The sequence below is a fragment of the Scomber scombrus genome, chromosome 15 (genome assembly GCF_963691925.1).
Source record: "Scomber scombrus chromosome 15, fScoSco1.1, whole genome shotgun sequence".
Lineage (NCBI taxonomy): Eukaryota > Metazoa > Chordata > Actinopteri > Scombriformes > Scombridae > Scomber > Scomber scombrus.
Genome location: NC_084984.1, coordinates 127,501 through 152,500, shown reverse-complemented (window position 1 = coordinate 152,500; position 25,000 = coordinate 127,501). Strand labels below are relative to the sequence as shown.

The window sequence follows — 25,000 nt, the reverse complement described above, 5'->3', positions numbered from 1 at the left end:
CCACACTGACCCCGCCCCCAGCTGTCAATCACTACACTGACCCCGCCCCCAGCTGTCAATCATTACACTGACCCCGCCCCCAGCTGTCAATCATTACACTGACCCCGCCCCCAGCCGTCAATCACCACACTGACCCCGCCCCCAGCTGTCAATCACCACACTGACCCCGCCCCCAGCTGTCAATCATTACACTGACCCCGCCCCCAGCCGTCAATCATTACACTGACCCCGCCCCCAGCCGTCAATCATTACACTGACCCCGCCCCCAGCCGTCAATCATTACACTGACCCCGCCCCCAGCCGTGAATCACCACACTGACCCCGCCCCCAGCTGTCAATCACCACACTGACCCCGCACCCAGCCGTCAATAACTACACTGACCCAGCTGTCAATCACTACACTGACCCCGCCCCCAGCCGTCGATCACTACACTGACCCCGCCCCCAGCCGTCAATCATTACACTGACCCCGCCCCAGCCGTGAATCACCACACTGACCCCGCCCCCAGCTGTCAATCACCACACTGACCCCGCCCCCAGCCGTCAATAACTACACTGACCACGCCCCCAGCTGTCAATCATTACACTGGCCCCGCCCCAACCACACTAACTCCGCCCCCTCTTTTGTTTATTTTACAGGAAGTCGTTTTTGACCAATCAGTGAGCTTGAACATTTTGTTGTTAAATTAAAAAAAGATAAAAAAATTGGCTCTGCGGCCATTTTTTAATTATTGTTGCTAGGAAACCACTGAATTAGCTCTGATTGGCTGTCATAGAAACTGAAGATGGCGGCTCTTACAGGTGTAAATGAATCCCAGCTCCTGATTGGTCAACAGCGCCGCCTGCTGACTGAACGTGTAAATAAATCATTAATCTGTTTTTATTGATTATCAATAAATAACCAATCACAACAACTGCTGTGTGACACCAGTTTATTGATCAGTGTGATTATTAATCAGTGTGATAGATTATTGATCAGTGTGATAGATTATTGATCAGTGTGATTATTGATCAGTGTGATAGATTATTGATCAGTGTGATTATTAATCAGTGTGATAGATTATTGATCAGTGTGATTATTGATCAGTGTGATAGATTATTGATCAGTGTGATTATTGATCAGTGTGATAGCCCTAACCCTCCAGAGGGCATCGGGGGGAAGAGTCCCTGATGATGTTTTGGGGCCTTGTAAAGACAGCAGCTTTTGTGCAAGTCCTCCGGTGCTGATAGTTGTGTTCCAGAGATGTTTTGGGCCGACTTGATGACTCTCTGGAGAGCTTTCCTATCGGCAGCAGTGGAGCTGGAGAACTACAGCAGCATGTCGGATGTCGGGATAAAAGGACACGAGCAGTTCCTGGGACAGTCTGGATGAGACAGTACGGAGCAGCAGTGGTGCCAGGTTGTTAGAGGAGCATCACTCAGACTCTGCACCGCTCTGAACCGGGCCGACCACGAACTGAATGATGGTGTTGGTGTGTAGAAGGAAAACAGAAGAAGACTCAGCACACAACCCTGCGGGACTCCGGTGCTGAGTGTCGGTTCCCCAACCGGACCGTCTGTTAGCGGTCGGTTAAAAAGTCCTTAAAACAACGACGTGTTCTGATTCACAGCGAGGTCCAGTCTGCTGGGTTAGGGTTCCTCTCCAGTCTGCTGGGTTAGGGTTCCTCTCCAGTCTGCTGGGTTAGGGTTCCTCTCCAGTCTGCTGGGTTAGGGTTCCTCTCCAGTCTGCTGGGTTAGGGTTCCTCTCCAGTCTGCTGGGTTAGGGTTCCTCTCCAGTCTGCTGGGTTAGGGTTCCTCTCCAGTCTGCTGGGTTAGGGTTCCTCCCCAGTCTGCTGGGTTAGGGTTCCTCTCCAGTCTGCTGGGTTAGGGTTCCTCCCCAGTCTGCTGGGTTAGGGTTCCTCCCCAGTCTGCTGGGTTAGGGTTCCTCTCCAGTCTGCTGGGTTAGGGTTCCTCTCCAGTCTGCTGGGTTAGGGTTCCTCTCCAGTCTGCTGGGTTAGGGTTCCTCTCCAGTCTGCTGAGGAGGATCGTATTAAATCCAAAAACAGCAGCTTCACAGATGTTCTCTAGAACCCTAACCCTCTAGAACCGTAACTCTAACCCTCTAGAACCGTAACTCTAACCCTCTAGAACCGTAACCCTCTAGAACCCAACATTTCTAGAACCGTAACTCTAACTCTCCAGAACCCTAACTCTCTAGAACCCTAACAGGTTCTGGTCAGAGGGTTCCTTTGGGACCGTTGCATGTAGACAGGGAGAAGTTATTTATCAGTGATTTAAAATCAATAATAAAAATGTTGTAACTTTTTTAAATAAAGATCTGACCCCCCCCCCCCTCCGGTCTGTGATTGGTTACCCTGGTTACCATCCTCAGTGTGTGAAGCTTTGAGTCCATTTACCATCAGGTGACCACATCATATTATGGGATGCTATTCATTAGCAGCTAATGTTAGCTGGCTAGCCCCCCCCACCGTTAGTCGATCAGTTTATTGAATTTACAGTAAAACTGGTGTTTTTATATCAAAGCTTTATTAACAAACATACAGACGAACATCAGAACTGCAGACTACCGAACAGCGTGGGCAGCGTGGACGGCTTCGGGTGAGGCTTGTATCCGATTCGCTCGTTTATAAGCTCCGCCCTCGACGCCGCCGCAGAGGAAGTGGCTGAGGCTGAGGCTCCGCCCCCGATGACGTCAACGCTGATGACTGAAGCCCCGCCCACCCCGCCGCCAGACTCCGCCTCCTCGCGCTGACGCTTCCTGGCCTGCAAACAGATCAATGATGTCATCACGCCGTGATGTTATTACCATGGCAACAGATGATAGAAACTTTATTGTCCCTGAAAGGAAGGTTTAAGTTAACATCCCATAATAAACACATAAAAGATGTTGAAGCTGAAACTCTACTTTACATTTGTAGATTTTATTTATTTCAAATCCCTGGAAGAATCTATAGATATAATATATTATATATATAATATAATTATGCGATGTTACGGTTTAGCATCACATGACACTAAGCTCAGTACTAAGCCCCCACAGAGGTCAGAGGTCATGTTAGTGTCTGCTGTTATAAATAAAGTTTAGACCTCCAGCTCTTTCTTCACACTCTCGAACTCGTCCGTATCGTCGATCTTTAACTCCAAACGCGTCGGCTTCCTCCTCAACATCTTTACTCTTCTTCTGTGGTTTTATCTGCAGAACATCAACCAAGCTTTATTTATACACACACACAGTAACACACACACACACACACACACACACACACACACACACACACACACACACAGTAACACATACACACACACACACACAAAGTAACACACACACACACACACAGTAACACACACACACACACAGTAACACACACACACACAGTAACACACACACACAAAGTAACACACACACACACTAACACACACACACACAGTAACACGTTCACACAGTAACACACACACACACAGTAACACACAAAGTAACACACACACAGTAACACACAAAGTAACACACACACACACACAGTAACACACACACAGTAACACACACACACACACAGTAACACACAAAGTAACACATTCACACAGTAACACACACACACACACACAGTAACACACAAAGTAACACACACACACAGTAACACACACAGTAACACATACACACAGTAACACACACAGTAACACACACAGTAACACACACACACACAGTAACACATACACAGTAACACACACACACACACACACACAGTAACACATACACAGTAACACACACTCCGATCAGCTGATCGATTATAGCGGAAGTAAACAGTGATCAATAAACGGTACCTGATCGGTAGCTAGCAGTGTTAGCTAGGAGGCTAGCCGCGGTGATGATCTGTAGCCGGAAGAAGAATTTTTGACCCGGAAGCTGCTGACGATGTTTACATCCGGGTCAGTCCCCCTGTTGCGCATGTGCAGACGGTCCTGAGGACGCAGTAGCTTCGTTCGCGCGCGGTGAGTTTAATTCATTAAAGTTTAATTAAATAATGAACCTAAACAGGTTTTAGTAGTTTAGAATTAACTTCCGGGTGTCTGAAGCTCAGAGTAGAGCTGAGAGTTAAGCTTATAGTTGTAGATATAGATTTATAGAGTTAAAGTTAAGCTAGCCTTCCCTCAGCTAACAAGCCTCTCTGCTGTTCAGCTCCTCCGCCAGCAGGTTAGTCCGGGTTAACTAGTCCGGGTTAGCTAGTCCGGGTTAAGTAGTCCGGGTTAGCTAGTCCGGGTTAACTAGTCCGGGTTAACTAGTCCGGGTTAACTAGTCCGGGTTAACTAGTCCGGGTTAGCTAGTCCGGGTTAACTAGTCCGGGTTAACTGGGAGAGCAGTGTTCTAGTAGGTTCATAAGGTTCTATGAGCTGGGAGCGCAGTGTTCTAGTAGGTTCATAAGGTTCTATGAGCTGGGAGCGCAGTGTTCTAGTAGGTCCATAAGGTTCTATGAGCTGGGAGCGCAGTGTTCTAGTAGGTCCATAAGGTTCTATAAGCTGGGAGCACAGTGTTCTAGTAGGTTCATAAGGTTCTATGAGCTGGGAGCGCAGTGTTCTAGTAGGTTCATAAGGTTCTATGAGCTGGGAGCACAGTGTTCTAGTAGGTTCATGAGGTTCTATGAGCTGGGAGCGCAGTGTTCTATTAGGTCCATAAGGTTCTATGAGCTGGGAGCGCAGTGTTCTAGGTTCATAAGGTTCTATGAGCTGGGAGCACAGTGTTCTAGTAGGTCCATAAGGTTCTATAAGCTGGGAGCGCAGTGTTCTAGTAGGTTCATGAGGTTCTATGAGCTGGGAGCGCAGTGTTCTAGTAGGTTCATAAGGTTCTATGAGCTGGGAGCACAGTGTTCTAGTAGGTTCATACGGTTCTATGGCCTGGGAGCGCAGTGTTCTAGTAGGTCCATAAGGTTCTATAAGCTGGGAGCACAGTGTTCTAGTAGGTCCATAAGGTTCTATGAGCTGGGAGCGCAGTGTTCTAGTAGGTCCATAAGGTTCTATGAGCTGGGAGCGCAGTGTTCTAGTAGGTTCATAAGGTTCTATGAGCTGGGAGCGCAGTGTTCTAGTAGGTTCATAAGGTTCTATGAGCTGGGAGCGCAGTGTTCTAGTAGGTTCATACGGTTCTATGGCCTGGGAGCGCAGTGTTCTAGTAGGTCCATAAGGTTCTATAAGCTGGGAGCGCAGTGTTCTAGTAGGTCCATAAGGTTCTATGAGCTGGGAGCGCAGTGTTCTAGTAGGTTCATAAGGTTCTATGAGCTGGGAGCACAGTGTTCTAGTAGGTCCATAAGGTTCTATGAGCTGGGAGCGCAGTGTTCTAGTAGGTCCATAAGGTTCTATGAGCTGGGAGCGCAGTGTTCTAGGTTCATAAGGTTCTATGAGCTGGGAGCGCAGTGTTCTAGTAGGTCCATAAGGTTCTATGAGCTGGGAGCGCAGTGTTCTAGGTTCATAAGGTTCTATGAGCTGGGAGCGCAGTGTTCTAGGTTCATAAGGTTCTATGAGCTGGGAGCACAGTGTTCTAGTAGGTTCATGTGGTTCTATGAGCTGGGAGCGCAGTGTTCTAGGTCCATAAGGTTCTATGAGCTGGGAGCGCAGTGTTCTAGTAGGTTCATGTGGTTCTATGAGCTGGGAGCGCAGTGTTCTAGGTCCATAAGGTTCTATGAGCTGGGAGCGCAGTGTTCTAGTAGGTTCATGTGGTTCTATGAGCTGGGAGCACAGTGTTCTAGTAGGTACATAAGGTTCTATGAGCTGGGAGCGCAGTGTTCTAGTATCTTCATGTGGTTCTATGAGCTGGGAGCACAGTGTTCTAGTAGGTCCATAAGGTTCTATGAGCTGGGAGCGCAGTGTTCTAGTAGGTTCATGAGGTTCTATGAGCTGCGAGCGCAGTGTTCTAGTAGGTTCATAAGGTTCTATGAGCTGGGAGCGCAGTGTTCTAGTAGGTTCATAAGGTTCTAGGGCTGGGAGCGCAGTGTTCTAGTAGGTCCATAAGGTTCTATGAGCTGGGAGCGCAGTGTTCTAGTAGTTCAATAAGGTTCTATGAGCTGGGAGCGCAGTGTTCTAGTAGGTCCATAAGGTTCTATAAGCTGGGAGCACAGTGTTGTAGGTTCATAAGGTTCTATGAGCTGGGAGCGCAGTGTTCTAGGTTCATAAGGTTCTATGAGCTGGGAGCGCGGTGTTGTAGTAGGTTCATGAGGTTCTATGAGCTGGGAGCGCAGTGTTCTAGTAGGTCCATAAGGTTCTATGAGCTGGGAGCGCAGTGTTCTAGTAGGTCCATAAGGTTCTATGAGCTGGGAGCGCAGTGTTCTAGTAGGTTCATAAGGTTCTAGGGCTGGGAGCGCAGTGTTCTAGTAGGTCCATAAGGTTCTATGAGCTGGGAGCGCAGTGTTCTAGTAGGTCAATAAGGTTCTATGAGCTGGGAGCGCAGTGTTCTAGTAGGTTCATAAGGTTCTATGAGCTGGGAGCGCAGTGTTCTAGTAGGTTCATGAGGTTCTATGAGCTGGGAGCACAGTGTTCTAGTAGGTCCATAAGGTTCTATGGCCTGGGAGCGCAGTGTTCTAGTAGGTCCATGAGGTTCTATGAGCTGGGAGCGCAGTGTTCTAGTAGGTTCATGATGTTCTATGAGCTGGGAGCACAGTGTTCTAGTAGGTTCATAAGGTTCTATGAGCTGCGAGCGCAGTGTTCTAGTAGGTTCATAAGGTTCTATGAGCTGGGAGCGCAGTGTTGTAGGTTCATAAGGTTCTATGAGCTGGGAGCGCAGTGTTGTAGGTTCATGAGGTTCTATGAGCTGGGAGCGCAGCGTTGTAGTAGGTTCATGAGGTTCTATGAGCTGGGAGCGCAGTGTTCTAGTAGGTTCATGAGGTTCTATGAGCTGGGAGCGCAGTGTTCTAGTAGGTTCATGATGTTCTATGAGCTGGGAGTGCAGTGTTCTAGTAGGTTCTTGTGGTTCTATGAGCTGGGAGCGCAGTGTTCTAGTAGGTCCATAAGGTTCTATGAGCTGGGAGAGCAGTTTTCTAGTAGGTCCATAAAGTTCCACGAGCTGGGAGCGCAGTGTTCTAGTAGGTTCATGTGGTTCTATGAGCTGGGAGCGCTGTGTTCTAGGTCCATAAGGTTCTATGAGCTGGGAGCGCAGTGTTCTAGTAGGTTCATGTGGTTCTATGAGCTGGGAGCGCAGTGTTCTAGGTCCATAAGGTTCTATGAGCTGGGAGCGCAGTGTTCTAGTAGGTTCATGTGGTTCTATGAGCTGGGAGCACAGTGTTCTAGTAGGTACATAAGGTTCTATGAGCTGGGAGCGCAGTGTTCTAGTAGGTTCATGTGGTTCTATGAGCTGGGAGCACAGTGTTCTAGTAGGTCCATAAGGTTCTATGAGCTGGGAGCGCAGTGTTCTAGTAGGTTCATGAGGTTCTATGAGCTGCGAGCGCAGTGTTCTAGTAGGTTCATAAGGTTCTATGAGCTGGGAGCGCAGTGTTCTAGTAGGTTCATAAGGTTCTATGAGCTGCGAGCGCAGTGTTCTAGTAGGTTCATAAGGTTCTATGAGCTGGGAGCGCAGTGTTGTAGGTTCATAAGGTTCTATGAGCTGGGAGCGCAGTGTTGTAGGTTCATAAGGTTCTATGAGCTGGGAGCGCGGTGTTGTAGTAGGTTCATGAGGTTCTATGAGCTGGGAGCGCAGTGTTCTAGTAGGTCCATAAAGTTCTATGAGCTGGGAGCGCAGTGTTCTAGTAGGTCCATAAGGTTCTATGAGCTGGGAGCGCAGTGTTCTAGTAGGTTCATAAGGTTCTAGGGCTGGGAGCGCAGTGTTCTAGTAGGTCCATAAGGTTCTATGAGCTGGGAGCGCAGTGTTCTAGTAGGTCAATAAGGTTCTATGAGCTGGGAGCGCAGTGTTCTAGTAGGTCCATAAGGTTCTATGAGCTGGGAGCGCAGTGTTCTAGTAGGTTCATGAGGTTCTATGAGCTGGGAGCACAGTGTTCTAGTAGGTCCATAAGGTTCTATGGCCTGGGAGCGCAGTGTTCTAGTAGGTCCATAAGGTTCTATGAGCTGGGAGCGCAGTGTTCTAGTAGGTTCATGAGGTTCTATGAGCTGGGAGCACAGTGTTCTAGTAGGTCCATAAGGTTCTATGGCCTGGGAGCGCAGTGTTCTAGTAGGTTCATAAGGTTCTATGAGCTGGGAGCGCAGTGTTCTCGTAGGTTCATGAGGTTCTATGAGCTGGGAGCGCAGTGTTCTAGTAGGTCCATAAGGTTCTATAAGCTGGGAGCACAGTGTTCTAGTAGGTTCATACGGTTCTATGGCCTGGGAGCACAGTGTTCTAGTAGGTTCATGAGGTTCTATGAGCTGGGAGCGCAGTGTTCTAGTAGGTTCTAAGGTTCTATGAGCTGGGAGCGCAGTGTTGTAGGTTCATAAGGTTCTATGAGCTGGGAGCGCAGTGTTCTAGGTTCATAAGGTTCTATGAGCTGGGAGCACAGTGTTCTAGTAGGTCCATGAGGTTCTATGGCCTGGGAGCGCAGTGTTCTAGTAGGTCCATAAGGTTCTATGAGCTGGGAGCACAGTGTTCTAGTAGGTTCATGAGGTTCTATGAGCTGGGAGCACAGTGTTCTAGTAGGTTCATAAGGTTCTATGAGCTGGGAGCACAGTGTTCTAGTAGGTTCATACGGTTCTATGGCCTGGGAGCACAGTGTTCTAGTAGGTCCATGAGGTTCTATGAGCTGGGAGCGCAGTGTTCTAGTAGGTCCATAAGGTTCTATAAGCTGGGAGCACAGTGTTCTAGTAGGTTCATGAGGTTCTATGAGCTGGGAGCACAGTGTTCTAGTAGGTTCATAAGGTTCTATGAGCTGGGAGCGCAGTGTTCTAGTAGGTTCTAAGGTTCTATGAGCTGGGAGCGCAGTGTTGTAGGTTCATAAGGTTCTATGAGCTGGGAGCGCAGTGTTCTAGTAGGTTCATGAGGTTCTATGAGCTGGGAGCACAGTGTTCTAGTAGGTTCATGAGGTTCTATGAGCTGGGAGCGCAGTGTTCTAGTAGGTTCATGAGGTTCTATGAGCTGGGAGCACAGTGTTCTAGTAGGTTCATAAGGTTCTATGAGCTGGGAGCACAGTGTTCTAGTAGGTTCATACGGTTCTATGGCCTGGGAGCACAGTGTTCTAGTAGGTCCATGAGGTTCTATGAGCTGGGAGCACAGTGTTCTAGTAGGTTCATACGGTTCTATGGCCTGGGAGCACAGTGTTCTAGTAGGTTCATGAGGTTCTATGAGCTGGGAGCACAGTGTTCTAGTAGGTTCATAAGGTTCTATGAGCTGGGAGCGCAGTGTTCTAGTAGGTTCTAAGGTTCTATGAGCTGGGAGCGCAGTGTTGTAGGTTCATAAGGTTCTATGAGCTGGGAGCGCAGTGTTCTAGTAGGTTCATGAGGTTCTATGAGCTGGGAGCACAGTGTTCTAGTAGGTTCATGAGGTTCTATGAGCTGGGAGCGCAGTGTTCTAGTAGGTTCATAAGGTTCTATGAGCTGGGAGCGCAGTGTTCTAGTAAGTTCATAAGGTTCTATGAGCTGGGAGCGCAGTGTTCTAGTAGGTTCTAAGGTTCTATGAGCTGAGAGCTCAGTGTTCTAGTAGGTTCATAAGGTTCTATGAGCTGGGAGCGCAGTGTTCTAGTAGGTTCATAAGGTTCTATGAGATGGGAGCGCAGTGTTCTAGTAGGTTCTAAGGTTCTATGAGCTGGGAGCGCAGTGTTGTAGGTTCATAAGGTTCTATGAGCTGGGAGCGCAGTGTTCTAGTAGGTTCATGAGGTTCTATGAGCTGGGAGCACAGTGTTCTAGTAGGTCCATAAGGTTCTATAAGCTGGGAGCGCAGTGTTCTAGTAGGTTCATAAGGTTCTATGAGCTGGGAGCGCAGTGTTCTAGTAGGTTCATAAGGTTCTATGAGCTGGGAGCGCAGTGTTCTAGGTTCATGAGGTTCTATGAGCTGGGAGCGCAGTGTTCTAGTAGGTTCATAAGGTTCTATGAGCTGGGAGCGCAGTGTTCTAGTAGGTCCATAAGGTTCTATGAGCTGGGAGCGCAGTGTTCTAGTAGGTTCATAAGGTTCTATGAGCTGGGAGCGCAGTGTTCTAGTAGGTTCTAAGGTTCTATGAGCTGGGAGCGCAGTGTTGTAGGTTCATAAGGTTCTATGAGCTGGGAGCACAGTGTTCTAGTAGGTCCATAAGGTTCTATAAGCTGGGAGCGCAGTGTTCTAGTAGGTTCATAAGGTTCTATGAGCTGGGAGCACAGTGTTCTAGTAGGTTCATAAGGTTCTATGAGCTGGGAGCGCAGTGTTCTAGTAGGTCCATAAGGTTCTATGAGCTGGGAGCGCAGTGTTCTAGTAGGTTCATAAGGTTCTATGAGCTGGGAGCGCAGTGTTGTAGGTTCATAAGGTTCTATGAGCTGGGAGCGCAGTGTTGTAGGTTCATGAGGTTCTATGAGCTGGGAGCGCAGCGTTGTAGTAGGTTCATGAGGTTCTATGAGCTGGGAGCGCAGTGTTCTAGTAGGTTCATGAGGTTCTATGAGCTGGGAGCGCAGTGTTCTAGTAGGTTCATGATGTTCTATGAGCTGGGAGTGCAGTGTTCTAGTAGGTTCATGTGGTTCTATGAGCTGGGAGCGCAGTGTTCTAGTAGGTCCATAAGGTTCTATGAGCTGGGAGAGCAGTTTTCTAGTAGGTCCATAAAGTTCCACGAGCTGGGAGCGCAGTGTTCTAGTAGGTTCATGTGGTTCTATGAGCTGGGAGCGCAGTGTTCTAGGTCCATAAGGTTCTATGAGCTGGGAGCGCAGTGTTCTAGTAGGTTCATGTGGTTCTATGAGCTGGGAGCGCAGTGTTCTAGGTCCATAAGGTTCTATGAGCTGGGAGCGCAGTGTTCTAGTAGGTTCATGTGGTTCTATGAGCTGGGAGCACAGTGTTCTAGTAGGTACATAAGGTTCTATGAGCTTGGAGCGCAGTGTTCTAGTAGGTTCATGTGGTTCTATGAGCTGGGAGCACAGTGTTCTAGTAGGTCCATAAGGTTCTATGAGCTGGGAGCGCAGTGTTCTAGTAGGTTCATGAGGTTCTATGAGCTGCGAGCGCAGTGTTCTAGTAGGTTCATAAGGTTCTATGAGCTGGGAGCGCAGTGTTCTAGTAGGTTCATAAGGTTCTATGAGCTGCGAGCGCAGTGTTCTAGTAGGTTCATAAGGTTCTATGAGCTGGGAGCGCAGTGTTGTAGGTTCATAAGGTTCTATGAGCTGGGAGCGCAGTGTTGTAGGTTCATAAGGTTCTATGAGCTGGGAGCGCGGTGTTGTAGTAGGTTCATGAGGTTCTATGAGCTGGGAGCGCAGTGTTCTAGTAGGTCCATAAGGTTCTATGAGCTGGGAGCGCAGTGTTCTAGTAGGTCCATAAGGTTCTATGAGCTGGGAGCGCAGTGTTCTAGTAGGTTCATAAGGTTCTAGGGCTGGGAGCGCAGTGTTCTAGTAGATCCATAAGGTTCTATGAGCTGGGAGCGCAGTGTTCTAGTAGGTCAATAAGGTTCTATGAGCTGGGAGCGCAGTGTTCTAGTAGGTCCATAAGGTTCTATGAGCTGGGAGCGCAGTGTTCTAGTAGGTTCATGAGGTTCTATGAGCTGGGAGCACAGTGTTCTAGTAGGTCCATAAGGTTCTATGGCCTGGGAGCGCAGTGTTCTAGTAGGTCCATGAGGTTCTATGAGCTGGGAGCGCAGTGTTCTAGTAGGTTCATGAGGTTCTATGAGCTGGGAGCACAGTGTTCTAGTAGGTCCATAAGGTTCTATGGCCTGGGAGCGCAGTGTTCTAGTAGGTTCATAAGGTTCTATGAGCTGGGAGCGCAGTGTTCTATTAGGTTCATGAGGTTCTATGAGCTGGGAGCGCAGTGTTCTAGTAGGTCCATAAGGTTCTATAAGCTGGGAGCACAGTGTTCTAGTAGGTTCATACGGTTCTATGGCCTGGGAGCACAGTGTTCTAGTAGGTTCATGAGGTTCTATGAGCTGGGAACACAGTGTTCTAGTAGGTTCATAAGGTTCTATGAGCTGGGAGCGCAGTGTTCTAGTAGGTTCTAAGGTTCTATGAGCTGGGAGCGCAGTGTTGTAGGTTCATAAGGTTCTATGAGCTGGGAGCGCAGTGTTCTAGGTTCATAAGGTTCTATGAGCTGGGAGCACAGTGTTCTAGTAGGTCCATAAGGTTCTATGGCCTGGGAGCGCAGTGTTCTAGTAGGTCCATAAGGTTCTATGAGCTGGGAGCACAGTGTTCTAGTAGGTTCATGAGGTTCTATGAGCTGGGAGCACAGTGTTCTAGTAGGTTCATAAGGTTCTATGAGCTGGGAGCACAGTGTTCTAGTAGGTTCATACGGTTCTATGGCCTGGGAGCACAGTGTTCTAGTAGGTCCATGAGGTTCTATGAGCTGGGAGCGCAGTGTTCTAGTAGGTCCATAAGGTTCTATAAGCTGGGAGCACAGTGTTCTAGTAGGTTCATACGGTTCTATGAGCTGGGAGCACAGTGTTCTAGTAGGTTCATGAGGTTCTATGAGCTGGGAGCACAGTGTTCTAGTAGGTTCATAAGGTTCTATGAGCTGGGAGCGCAGTGTTCTAGTAGGTTCTAAGGTTCTATGAGCTGGGAGCGCAGTGTTGTAGGTTCATAAGGTTCTATGAGCTGGGAGCGCAGTGTTCTAGTAGGTTCATGAGGTTCTATGAGCTGGGAGCACAGTGTTCTAGTAGGTTCATGAGGTTCTATGAGCTGGGAGCGCAGTGTTCTAGTAGGTTCATAAGGTTCTATGAGCTGGGAGCGCAGTGTTCTAGTAGGTTCTAAGGTTCTATGAGCTGAGAGCTCAGTGTTCTAGTAGGTTCATAAGGTTCTATGAGCTGGGAGCGCAGTGTTCTAGTAGGTTCATAAGGTTCTATGAGCTGGGAGCGCAGTGTTCTAGTAGGTTCTAAGGTTCTATGAGCTGGGAGCGCAGTGTTGTAGGTTCATAAGGTTCTATGAGCTGGGAGCGCAGTGTTCTAGTAGGTTCATGAGGTTCTATGAGCTGGGAGCACAGTGTTCTAGTAGGTCCATAAGGTTCTATAAGCTGGGAGCGCAGTGTTCTAGTAGGTTCATAAGGTTCTATGAGCTGGGAGCGCAGTGTTCTAGTAGGTTCATAAGGTTCTATGAGCTGGGAGCGCAGTGTTCTAGGTTCATGAGGTTCTATGAGCTGGGAGCGCAGTGTTCTAGTAGGTTCATAAGGTTCTATGAGCTGGGAGCGCAGTGTTCTAGTAGGTCCATAAGGTTCTATGAGCTGGGAGCGCAGTGTTCTAGTAGGTTCATAAGGTTCTATGAGCTGGGAGCGCAGTGTTCTAGTAGGTTCTAAGGTTCTATGAGCTGGGAGCGCAGTGTTGTAGGTTCATAAGGTTCTATGAGCTGGTAGCACAGTGTTCTAGTAGGTCCATAAGGTTCTATAAGCTGGGAGCGCAGTGTTCTAGTAGGTTCATAAGGTTCTATGAGCTGGGAGCACAGTGTTCTAGTAGTTTCATAAGGTTCTATGAGCTGGGAGCGCAGTGTTCTAGTAGGTCCATAAGGTTCTATGAGCTGGGAGCGCAGTGTTCTAGTAGGTTCATAAGGTTCTATGAGCTGGGAGCGCAGTGTTCTAGTAGGTTCATAAGGTTCTATGAGCTGGGAGCGCAGTGTTCTAGTAGGTTCTAAGGTTCTATGAGCTGGGAGCGCAGTGTTTTAGGTTCATAAGGTTCTATGAGCTGGGAGCACAGTGTTTTAATAGGTCCATAAGGTTCTATAAGCTGGGAGCGCAGTGTTCTAGTAGGTTCATAAGGTTCTATGAGCTGGGAGCGCAGTGTTCTAGGTTCATGAGGTTCTATGAGCTGGGAGCGCAGTGTTCTAGTAGGTTCATAAGGTTCTATGAGCTGGGAGCACAGTGTTCTAGTAGGTTCATAAGGTTCTATGAGCTGGGAGCGCAGTGTTCTAGTAGGTTCATAAGGTTCTATGAGCTGGTAGCGCAGTGTTCTAGTAGGTTCATAAGGTTCTATGAGCTGGGAGCGCAGGGTTCTAGTAGGTTCATAAGGTTCTATGAGCTGGTAGCGCAGTGTTCTAGTAGGTTCATAAGGTTCTATGAGCTGGGAGCACAGTGTTCTAGTAGGTTCATAAGGTTCTATGAGCTGGGAGCACAGTGTTCTAGTAGGTTCATAAGGTTCTATGAGCTGGTAGCGCAGTGTTCTAGTAGGTTCATAAGGTTCTATGAGCTGGGAGCGCAGTGTTCTAGTAGGTTCATGAGGTTCTATGAGCTGGGAGCGCAGTGTTCTAGTAGGTTCATAAGGTTCTATGAGCTGGGAGCGCAGTGTTCTAGTAGGTTCATAAGGTTCTATGAGCTGGTAGCGCAGTGTTCTAGTAGGTTCATAAGGTTCTATGAGCTGGGAGCGCATAGAACCTATATATCTATCTATATATATCTATCTATATATAGATTCTGATTCTTTCAGCAACAGAAGAAGAAGAAGAAGCTGACCTCCCCAACATGTCTGACGAGGAAGAGATGGCGGCTCCGGCGGCGAAGACTCGTCGTGTTTACTACGGCAGCCTGGAGGAGAAGGAGCGGGAACGCCTCAACGCTACCAAGGCAACCACGGCAGGAAATGATGCGGTGAAGGCCGGCATCGAGGCGGGAAACATCAACATCTCCTCAGGTGGGTTAGGGTCAGTTCCTACGTTCCTCTGAACGCGTCTCGTGTTCCTCTGTTGGTGTTGCTGATGGACTCCATGTCCCATGATGCCTTGCAGGTGAGACCCTGGAGATGGAGGAGCGTGTGAGCGAGCGGCAGCAGGACGCACTCGCTGAGTTCGAGCGGCGGCGGCGAGCGCGGCAGATCACCGTCTCCACGGACGACGCTGAGGTGAAGGCCGGCCTCCGAGCGCTCGGAGAGCCAATCACGTTGTTCGGGGAGGGGCCAGCTGACCGCCGGGAGAGGTGACATCACACTAATGCATGTTCCTCTCTAATGTGGGAAATAAACATTTATTACCAAGAAGCTTTGTTAAAGAGATACTCTAAACGTGTGTGTGTGTGTGTGTGTGTGTGTGTGTGTCTGTGTGTGTGTGTCTGTCTGTGTGTGTGTCTGTGTGTGTGTGTCTGTCTGTGTGTGTGTGTGTGTGTCTGTGTGTGTGTGTTATTTGTTATCGTTAAATATAAAGTGTGTGTTGTGATTGAATGTTATTTTCTTCTTCGTGTGTCAGACTGCGCATCGTGCTCTCTGTAGTCGGTCCAGACGCTCTGAAGAAGTCCAGGAAAGAAGAAGAGAAAGCCAAGAGGTCCCAGGAGGAGGTACACACACACACACTTTACACACACATATACACATTACACACACACACATTACACACATTACACACACACACACATTACACATATTACACAGTTGACGGTCATGTGACTGATTTAAACTGTTTTCGACCAATCACAGTGTCAGCAGACGTGGTACCACGAAGGCTCCGCCTCCCTGAAAGATGCTCGGCTCTGGTTGGCCAAATACTCTCTGCCCAGGTGAGTCTGCCAGAAACTGACCAATCAGAGGGCAAGACTGTCCTCACATGTCCTCACACCTGTCTCTCTGTGATTGGTCCATCAGGGCGATGAGGCGTCTGGAGGCTGCACGCGCTCAGAAGGACGTTACCGAGGCAACGAGGACGATCCGCCAACAGGAAGTGCACAAGAGCCTCAGAGTGAGACACACAGGAAGTCATTAATTAATTACTATTATTATTATAATTGTATATTTATACTCTTCCTCTTTCTCCTCCTCCTGCTCTTCCTCCTCATCCTCCTCCTGCTCTTCCTCCTCATCCTCCTCCTGCTCTTCCTCCTCATCCTCCTCCTGCTCTTCCTCCTCCTCCTCCTGCTCTTCCTCCTCATCCTCCTCCTGCTCTTCTTCCTCATCCTCCTGCTCTTCTTCCTCATCCTCCTGCTCTTCCTCCTCATCCTCCTCCTGCTCTTCTTCCTCCTCCTCTTCCTCCTCATCCTCCTCCTGCTCTTCTTCCTCATCCTCCTGCTCTTCTTCCTCATCCTCCTGCTCTTCTTCCTCATCCTCCTGCTCTTCTTCCTCATCCTCCTGCTCTTCCTCCTCCTCCTCTTCCTCCTCATCCTCCTCCTGCTCATCGTCGTCCTCCTCTTCCTCCTTTTCCTCCTCTTCCAGAATCTGAATAACTTCTGCAGTCAGATTGGAGACGATCGACCAATCAGCTTCTGCCACTTCAGCCCCGACTCTAAGATGCTCGTCACGGCTTCCTGGTAACAAGCCCCGCCCCTTTAGCATTAGCATGCTAGTAGTTAGCATTATAGTAAACATTAGCATAGCAGCTACAACAGTGTTGATGCAAATGCTAACATGCTAATCCTGCAGGAGCGGTTTGTGTAAGCTGTGGTCCGTCCCCGACTGCAACCTGATTCGTTCCCTGAGAGGTGGGCGGAGCTTCACGTTATATATTAAATATACCTGATCTATACTGTATATATCTATATATAATACTGATCTATACTGTATATATCTATATATAATACTGATCTATACTGTATATATCTATATATAATACTGATATATACTGTATATATCTATATATAATACTGATCTATACTGTATATATCTATATATAATACTGATCTATACTGTATATATCTATATATAATACTGATCTATACTGAATATATCTATATATAATACTGATCTATACTGAATATATCTATATATAATACTGATCTATACTGAATATATCTATATATAATACTGATCTATACTGAATATATCTATATATAATACTGATCTATACTGTATATATCTATATATAATACTGATCTATACTGAATATATCTATATATAATACTGATCTATACTGTATATATCTATATATAATACTGATCTATACTGTATATATCTATATATAATACTGATCTATACTGAATATATCTATATATAATACTGATCTATACTGTATATATCTATATATAATACTGATCTATACTGTATATATCTATATATAATACTGATCTATACTGTATATATCTATATATAATACTGATCTATACTGAATATATCTATATATAATACTGATCTATGCTGAATATATCTATATATAATACTGATCTATACTGTATATATCTATATATAATACTGATCTATACTGTATATATCTATATATAATACTGATCTATACTGAATATATCTATATATAATACTGATCTATACTGTATATATCTATATATAATACTGATCTATACTGTATATATCTATATATAATACTGATCTATACTGAATATATCTATATATAATACTGATCTATGCTGAATATATCTATATATAATACTGATCTATACTGTATATATCTATATATAATACTGATCTATACTGTATATATCTATATATAATACTGATCTATGCTGAATATATCTATATATAATACTGATCTATACTGTATATATCTATATATAATACTGATCTATACTGAATATATCTATATATAATACTGATCTATACTGAATATATCTATATATAATACTGATCTATACTGTATATATCTATATATAATACTGATCTATACTGAATATATCTATATATAATACTGATCTATACTGTATATATCTATATATAATACTGATCTATACTGAATATATCTATATACCCTAACCCTCCTCTCTGATTGGCTAAAGGACACAACACCAACGTGGGCGCCGTCGTCTTCCGTCCTCAGGCAGGAGTCTCTCTCGACCAATCAGACGTCAACCTGGCCTCGTGTGCCGCAGACGGGTCCGTGAAGCTGTGGACACTGGACAGGTAAGGAGGGAGGAGACAAGGAGGGAGGAGACAAGGAGGGAGGGAGGAGACAGGGAGACAAGGAAGGAGGAGACAGGGAGGGAGGAGACAAGGAGAGATGGAGGAGACATTGTCCATTAACTGTTTGTGTCTGGTTGCCGTAGCGATGAGCCGGTGGCAGACATCGAGGGTCACAGTGAGCGAGTGTCTCGAGTATCGTGGCATCCGTCTGGAAGATTCCTGGGAACCACATGGTAGGATTTATTAATTATATTATATATTATAATATTATATTATTATTATTATATTATAATACAATAACTCATAACTGTGTTTATAGTTATGATAATTCGTGGCGTTTGTGGGATCTGGAGGTTCAGGAGGAGATTCTTCATCAGGAAGGTCACAGTAAAGGAGTTCATGATCTGGACTTCCATCCAGACGGGTCCATGGCTGCTACCGGGTAACCTTATATATCTATTATATATCTATATATTATATATCTATTATATATATATATCTATTATATATCTATTATATATATATCTATTATATATATATCTATTATATATCTATTATATATCTATTATATATATATATCTATTATATATATATCTATTATATATCTATTATATATATATTATATATCTATTATATATCTATTATATATATATTATATATATATTATATATATATATCTATTATATATATATCTATTATATATCTATTATATATATATTATATATCTATTATATATCTATTATATATATATCTATTATATATCTATTATATATATATCTATTATATATATATCTATTATATATCTATTATATATATATCTATTATATATATATTATATATATCTATTATATATATATTATATATATCTATTATATATCTATTATATATCTATTATATATATATCTATTATATATATATTATATATATCTATTATATATCTATTATATATATATCTATTATATATCTATTATATATATATCTATTATATATATATTATATATATCTATTATATATCTATTATATATATATATCTATTATATATATATTATATATATCTATTATATATCTATTATATATATATCTATTATATATCTATTATATATATATCTATTATATATCTATTATATATATATATCTATTATATATATCTATTATATATCTATTATATATATATATCTATTATATATATCTATTATATATATATTATATATATCTATTATATATCTATTATATATATATCTATTATATATCTATTATATATATATATCTATTATATATATCTATTATATATCTATTATATATATATATCTATTATATATATCTATTATATATATATTATATATATCTATTATATATCTATTATATATATATCTATTATATATCTATTATATATATCTATTATATATATATATATATCTATTATATATATATATAATAGATATATAATATATATTATATATCTATTATATATATATCTATTATATATCTATTATATATCTATTATATATATATCTATTATATATATATATATCTATTATATATATATCTATTATATATATATCTATTATATATCTATTATATATATATCTATTATATATCTATTATATATATATATATCTATTATATATATATATATATCTATTATATATATATATATATCTATTATATATATATATATATCTATTATATATATATATATATATCTATTATATATATATATATATATCTATTATATATATATATATATCTATTATATATATATATATATCTATTATATATCTATTATATATCTATTATATATATATATCTATATATTATATATCTATATACTGGGTAACCTTTATATATCTATAATATATATAATATATCTATCATTTATCTTTATTAAACTGCTTGAATTTCAAGAAGCTGGAAACATTGTTCTGTTCTGAACCTTTTGATCAGTAGTGTTTATAAAATACTTCTGTTAATGAAACTAATTGGCGTGTCAATCATCTGTCCCGCCCCCTGGCTATGGACCAATCAGAGGGCTGGATGCGTTTGGGCGAGTCTGGGACCTTCGGACGGGACGCTGCGTCATGTTTCTGGAAGGACACCTGAAGGAGATCTACAGCCTTCACTTCTCTCCCAACGGGTCAGCCAATCACAGCACAGCATGTACACACACAGCCAATCACAGCACAGCATGTACACACACAGCCAATCACAGCACAGCATGTACACACACAGCCAATCACAGCACAGCATGTACACACACAGCCAATCACAGCACAGCATGTACACACAGCCAATCACAGCACAGCATGTACACACAGCCAATCACAGCACAGCATGTACACACAGCCAATCACAGCACAGCATGTACACACATAGCCAATCACAGCACAGCATGTACACACAGCCAATCACAGCACAGCATGTACACACAGCCAATCACAGCACAGTGTCTGACCTCACTGCTCTGCCCTCAGGTATCACCTGGCCACAGGAAGTGGAGACAACACGTGTAAGGTGTGGGAGCTGAGGAACAGGAAGTGTCTGTACACAGTCCCCGCCCACCAGAACCTGCTGTCAGCTGTCCGCTTCCAACGTAAAACTTTATTTAATCTCTTTAACCCGACATGTACAGTAACGTTACTGTTAGCACGTTAGCTAAACCAGCTCTGAGCACCAATCAGATAACAGATCTGTTATTTTTTTAATGTTTTTCTCAAATGTTCTGCTTTTGATTTTTTTAGCCTCACAATGACGTAAATAATAATAATAATTATTGATTATTATTATTTCATATTAATTATTGATCAGCTGTGATTTGTCAGGTCAAAGAACAGATTTTAATTGATCATCTTAAAGTTTAACGATGTCGTGATGTAACGATGTCGTCGTGATGTAACGATGTGGTCGTGATGTAACGATGTCGTGATGTAACGATGTCGTCGTGATGTAACGATGTGGTCGTGATGTAACGATGTCGTCGTGATGTAACAATGTCGTGATGTAACAATGTCGTGGTGATGTAGCGATGTCGTGGTGATGTAGCGATGTCGTCGTGATGTAACGATGTGGTCGTGATGTAACGATGTCGTCGTGATGTAACGATGTCGTCGTGATGTAACGATGTCGTCGTGATGTAACGATGTCGTGATGTAACGATGTCGTCGTGATGTAACGATGTCGTCGTGATGTAACGATGTCGTCGTGATGTAACGATGTGGTCGTGATGTAACGATGTGGTCGTGATGTAACGATGTCGTCGTGATGTAACAATGTCGTCGTGATGTAACAATGTCGTCGTGATGTAACGATGTCGTGATGTAACGATGTCGTCGTGATGTAACGATGTCGTCGTGATGTAACGATGTCGTGATGTAACGATGTCGTCGTGATGTAACGATGTCGTCGTGATGTAACGATGTCGTGATGTAACGATGTCGTCGTGATGTAACGATGTCGTGATGTAACGATGTCGTGATGTAACGATGTGGTCGTGATGTAACGATGTCGTGATGTAACGATGTCGTCGTGATGTAACGATGTCGTGATGTAACGATGTCGTCGTGATGTAACGATGTCGTGATGTAACGATGTCGTCGTGATGTAACGATGTCGTCGTGATGTAACGATGTCGTCGTGATGTAACGATGTCGTCGTGATGTAACGATGTCGTGATGTAACAATGTCGTGGTGATGTAACGATGTGGTCGTGATGTAACGATGTCGTCGTGATGTAACAATGTCGTGATGTAACAATGTCGTGGTGATGTAACGATGTCGTCGTGATGTAACGATGTCGTCATGTAACGATGTGGTCGTGATGTAACGATGTGGTCGTGATGTAACGATGTCGTCGTGATGTAACAATGTCGTCGTGATGTAACAATGTCGTCGTGATGTAACGATGTCGTGATGTAACGATGTCGTCGTGATGTAACGATGTCGTCGTGATGTAACGATGTCGTGATGTAACGATGTCGTCGTGATGTAACGATGTCGTCGTGATGTAACGATGTCGTCGTGATGTAACGATGTCGTCGTGATGTAACGATGTCGTGATGTAACGATGTCGTGATGTAACGATGTGGTCGTGATGTAACGATGTCGTGATGTAACGATGTCGTCGTGATGTAACGATGTCGTGATGTAACGATGTCGTCGTGATGTAACGATGTCGTGATGTAACGATGTGGTCGTGATGTAACGATGTCGTCGTGATGTAACGATGTCGTCGTGATGTAACGATGTCGTCGTGATGTAACGATGTCGTCGTGATGTAACGATGTCGTGATGTAACGATGTTGTGATGTAACGATGTTGTGATGTAACGATGTCGTGATGTAACGATGTCGTCGTGAGGTAACGATGTCGTGATGTAACGATGTCGTGATGTAACGATGTTGTGATGTAACGATGTTGTGATGTAACGATGTCGTGATGTAACGATGTCGTCGTGATGTAACGATGTCGTGATGTAACGATGTCGTCGTGATGTAACGATGTCGTCGTGATGTAACGATGTCGTCGTGATGTAACGATATCGTCCTGATGTAACGATGTCGTCGTGATGTAACGATGTGGTCGTGATGTAACGATGTCGTGATGTAACGATGTGGTCGTGATGTAACGATGTCGTCGTGATGTAACGATGTCGTCGTGATGTAACGATGTCGTGATGTAACAATGTCGTCGTGATGTAACGATGTGGTCGTGATGTAACGATGTGGTCGTGATGTAACGATGTGGTCGTGATGTAACGATGTCGTCGTGATGTAACGATGTGGTCGTGATGTAACGATGTGGTCGTGATGTAACGATGTCGTGATGTAACGATGTCGTCGTGATGTAACGATATCGTCGTGATGTAACGATGTCGTGATGTAACGATATCGTCGTGATGTAACGATATCGTCGTGATGTAACGATGTCGTGATGTAACGATGTCGTGATGTAACGATGTCGTGATGTAACGATGTCGTCGTGATGTAACGATGTCGTCGTGATGTAACAATGTCGTGATGTAACGATGTCGTGATGTAACGATGTCGTGATGTAACGATGTCGTCGTGATGTAACAATGTCGTCGTGATGTAACGATGTCGTGATGTAACAATGTCGTGATGTAACGATGTCGTAATGTAACGATGTCGTGATGTAACGATGTCGTGATGTAACAATGTCGTCGTGATGTAACGATGTCGTGATATAACAATGTCGTCGTGATGTAACGATGTCGTCGTGATGTAACAATGTCGTGATGTAACAATGTCGTCGTGATGTAACGATGTCGTGATGTAACAATGTCGTCGTGATGTAACAATGTCGTCGTGATGTAACGATGTCGTGATGTAACGATGTTGTGATGTAACGATGTCGTCGTGATGTAACGATTTCGTCGTGATGTAACGATATCGTCGTGATGTAACGATGTGGTCGTGATGTAACGATGTGGTCGTGATGTAACGATGTCGTGATGTAACGATGTCGTCGTGATGTAACGATGTCGTGATGTAACGATGTTGTGATATAACGATGTCGTCGTGATGTAACGATGTCGTCGTGATGTAACGATGTCGTCGTGATGTAACGATGTGGTCGTGATGTAACGATGTCGTGATGTAACGATGTCGTCGTGATGTAACGATGTCGTGATGTAACGATGTCGTCGTGATGTAACGATGTTGTCGTGATGTAACGATGTCGTCGTGATGTAACGATGTGGTCGTGATGTAACGATGTCGTGATGTAACGATGTGGTCGTGATGTAACGATGTCGTGATGTAACGATGTCGTGATGTAACGATGTCGTGATGTAACGATGCCGTGATGTAACGATGTCGTCGTGATGTAACGATGTCGTCGTGATGTAACGATGTGGTCGTGATGTAACGATGTGGTCGTGATGTAACAATGTCGTCGTGATGTAACGATGTGGTCGTGATGTAACTGTGTCGTCGTGATGTAACGATGTTGTGATGTAACGATGTGGTCGTGATGTAACGATGTCGTGATGTAACGATATCGTCGTGATGTAACGATGTCGTGATGTAACGATGTCGTCGTGATGTAGCGATGTCGTGGTGATGTAGCGATGTCGTAGTGATGTAGCGATGTCGTAGTGATGTAGCGATGTCGTGGTGATGTAGCGATGTCGTGGTGATGTAGCGATGTCGTAGTGATGTAGCGATGTCGTAGTGATGTAGCGATGTCGTGGTGATGTAACGATGTGGTCGTGATGTAACGGTGTCGTCGTGATGTAACGATGTTGTGATGTAACGATGTGGTCGTGATGTAACGATGTGGTCGTGATGTAACGATGTCGTGATTTAACGATGTCGTCGTGATGTAACGATGTCGTGATGTAACGATGTGGTCGTGATGTAAAGATGTCGTTGTGATGTAACGATGTCGTAGTGATGTAGCGATGTCGTGGTGATGTAACGATGTCGTCGTGATGTAACGATGTCGTGGTGATGTAGCGATGTCGTGGTGATGTAACGATGTCGTGGTGATGTAACGATGTCGTGGTGATGTAACGATGTCGTGGTGATGTAACGATGTCGTGGTGATGTAACGATGTCGTCGTGATGTAACGATGTCGTCGTGATGTAACGATGTCGTCGTGATGTAACGATGTCGTGATGTAATGATGTCGTGGTGATGTAACGATGTCGTCGTGATGTAACAATGTCGTGGTGATGTAACAATGTCGTCGTGATGTAACGATGTGATGTCATCATGGTGTAAAAAGCCTCCCTCATTGTGTCCTCCTTCGTGTCTCTGACATCACTTCCTGTTGTGTGCAGCCACAGACGGGCACTTCCTGTTGACGGGAGCGTACGATAACACAGCGAAAGTTTGGAGCCATCCGGGCTGGACGCCGCTGAAAACGCTCGCTGGGCACGAGGGGAAGGTACGTGTGCTGTGATTGGCCGGCTAGGACTGTGATTGGTGGAGATGTGGCAGCAACAGGAAGTTAACCTGTGCTTGTTTTTCAGGTGATGGGCGTCGACGTGTCACCTGACGGGAAACTGATCGCTACGTGTTCATACGACCGCACCTTCAAACTGTGGCTGTCAGAGTGACATCACCGTGATGTCACCGTGATGTCACCTGCAGATGTGTTTTTTATTAAATAAAATTTGATTTGTTGGAATTTTGTCGTCTTCTAAATATGAATTATTATTCTGAGTCATGATTGTTTTAATCTT

The 25,000-nt window shown here is 44.2% G+C and overlaps 3 protein-coding genes across 6 annotated transcripts in view; 2 read left to right on the top strand and 1 right to left on the bottom strand.

The window, feature by feature from the left end:
* The window catches only part of fer (fer (fps/fes related) tyrosine kinase), a 22,013-nt gene extending 21,107 nt beyond the window's left edge, over nt 1-906 (top strand). For both annotated transcript variants that reach the window (XM_062434624.1, XM_062434623.1), the window contains exon 20: nt 1-906. This exon is cut by the window's left edge and continues 627 nt beyond it. The gene's annotated coding sequence lies outside the window, so the exon portion shown is untranslated.
* A 1,612-nt stretch (nt 907-2,518) lies between these two features.
* cdc26 (cell division cycle 26 homolog) lies at nt 2,519-3,880 on the bottom strand. The gene is made up of 3 exons (XM_062434936.1): nt 3,820-3,880; nt 3,088-3,193; nt 2,519-2,763 (listed from the first exon to the last, which is right to left on the bottom strand). Exons 2-3 carry the CDS (start codon nt 3,166-3,168, stop codon nt 2,551-2,553), a joined length of 294 nt encoding a protein of 97 aa, XP_062290920.1. The 5' UTR covers nt 3,169-3,193; nt 3,820-3,880; the 3' UTR covers nt 2,519-2,550.
* A 67-nt stretch (nt 3,881-3,947) lies between these two features.
* prpf4 (pre-mRNA splicing tri-snRNP complex factor PRPF4) lies at nt 3,948-24,939 on the top strand. Of its 3 annotated transcripts, none has more exons than XM_062434651.1 (15): nt 3,948-3,991; nt 14,469-14,660; nt 14,755-14,941; nt 15,208-15,295; nt 15,435-15,514; nt 15,600-15,693; nt 16,164-16,258; nt 16,371-16,429; nt 17,672-17,795; nt 17,939-18,028; nt 18,115-18,237; nt 19,822-19,929; nt 20,267-20,385; nt 24,596-24,702; nt 24,788-24,939. In XM_062434651.1, exons 2-15 carry the CDS (start codon nt 14,492-14,494, stop codon nt 24,872-24,874), a joined length of 1,530 nt encoding a protein of 509 aa, XP_062290635.1. In that variant the 5' UTR covers nt 3,948-3,991; nt 14,469-14,491; the 3' UTR covers nt 24,875-24,939. The 3 variants fall into 3 exon arrangements, with proteins under 3 accessions (XP_062290635.1, XP_062290633.1, XP_062290636.1); XM_062434649.1 differs by having other exon boundaries at nt 3,965-3,987; nt 14,457-14,660; XM_062434652.1 differs by having other exon boundaries at nt 3,971-3,987; nt 14,463-14,660.
* The last annotated feature ends 61 nt before the right edge of the window (nt 24,940-25,000 follow it).

Bases quoted from the DNA above. Each gene is read 5' to 3' on its own strand.
- cdc26 (XM_062434936.1), bottom strand. From the start codon at position 3,168: ATGTTGAGGAGGAAGCCGACGCGTTTGGAGTTAAAGATCGACGATACG. The intron at 2,764-3,087 runs GTCTAAACTTTA...ATCTGTTTGCAG, and splicing joins GTGTGAAGAAAGAGCTGGAG to GCCAGGAAGCGTCAGCGCGA.
- prpf4 (XM_062434651.1), top strand. From the start codon at position 14,492: ATGTCTGACGAGGAAGAGATGGCGGCTCCGGCGGCGAAGACTCGTCGT. The intron at 14,942-15,207 runs GTGACATCACAC...TTCGTGTGTCAG, and splicing joins CCAGCTGACCGCCGGGAGAG to ACTGCGCATCGTGCTCTCTG. The intron at 15,694-16,163 runs GTGAGACACACA...CTCCTCTTCCAG, and splicing joins AAGTGCACAAGAGCCTCAGA to AATCTGAATAACTTCTGCAG.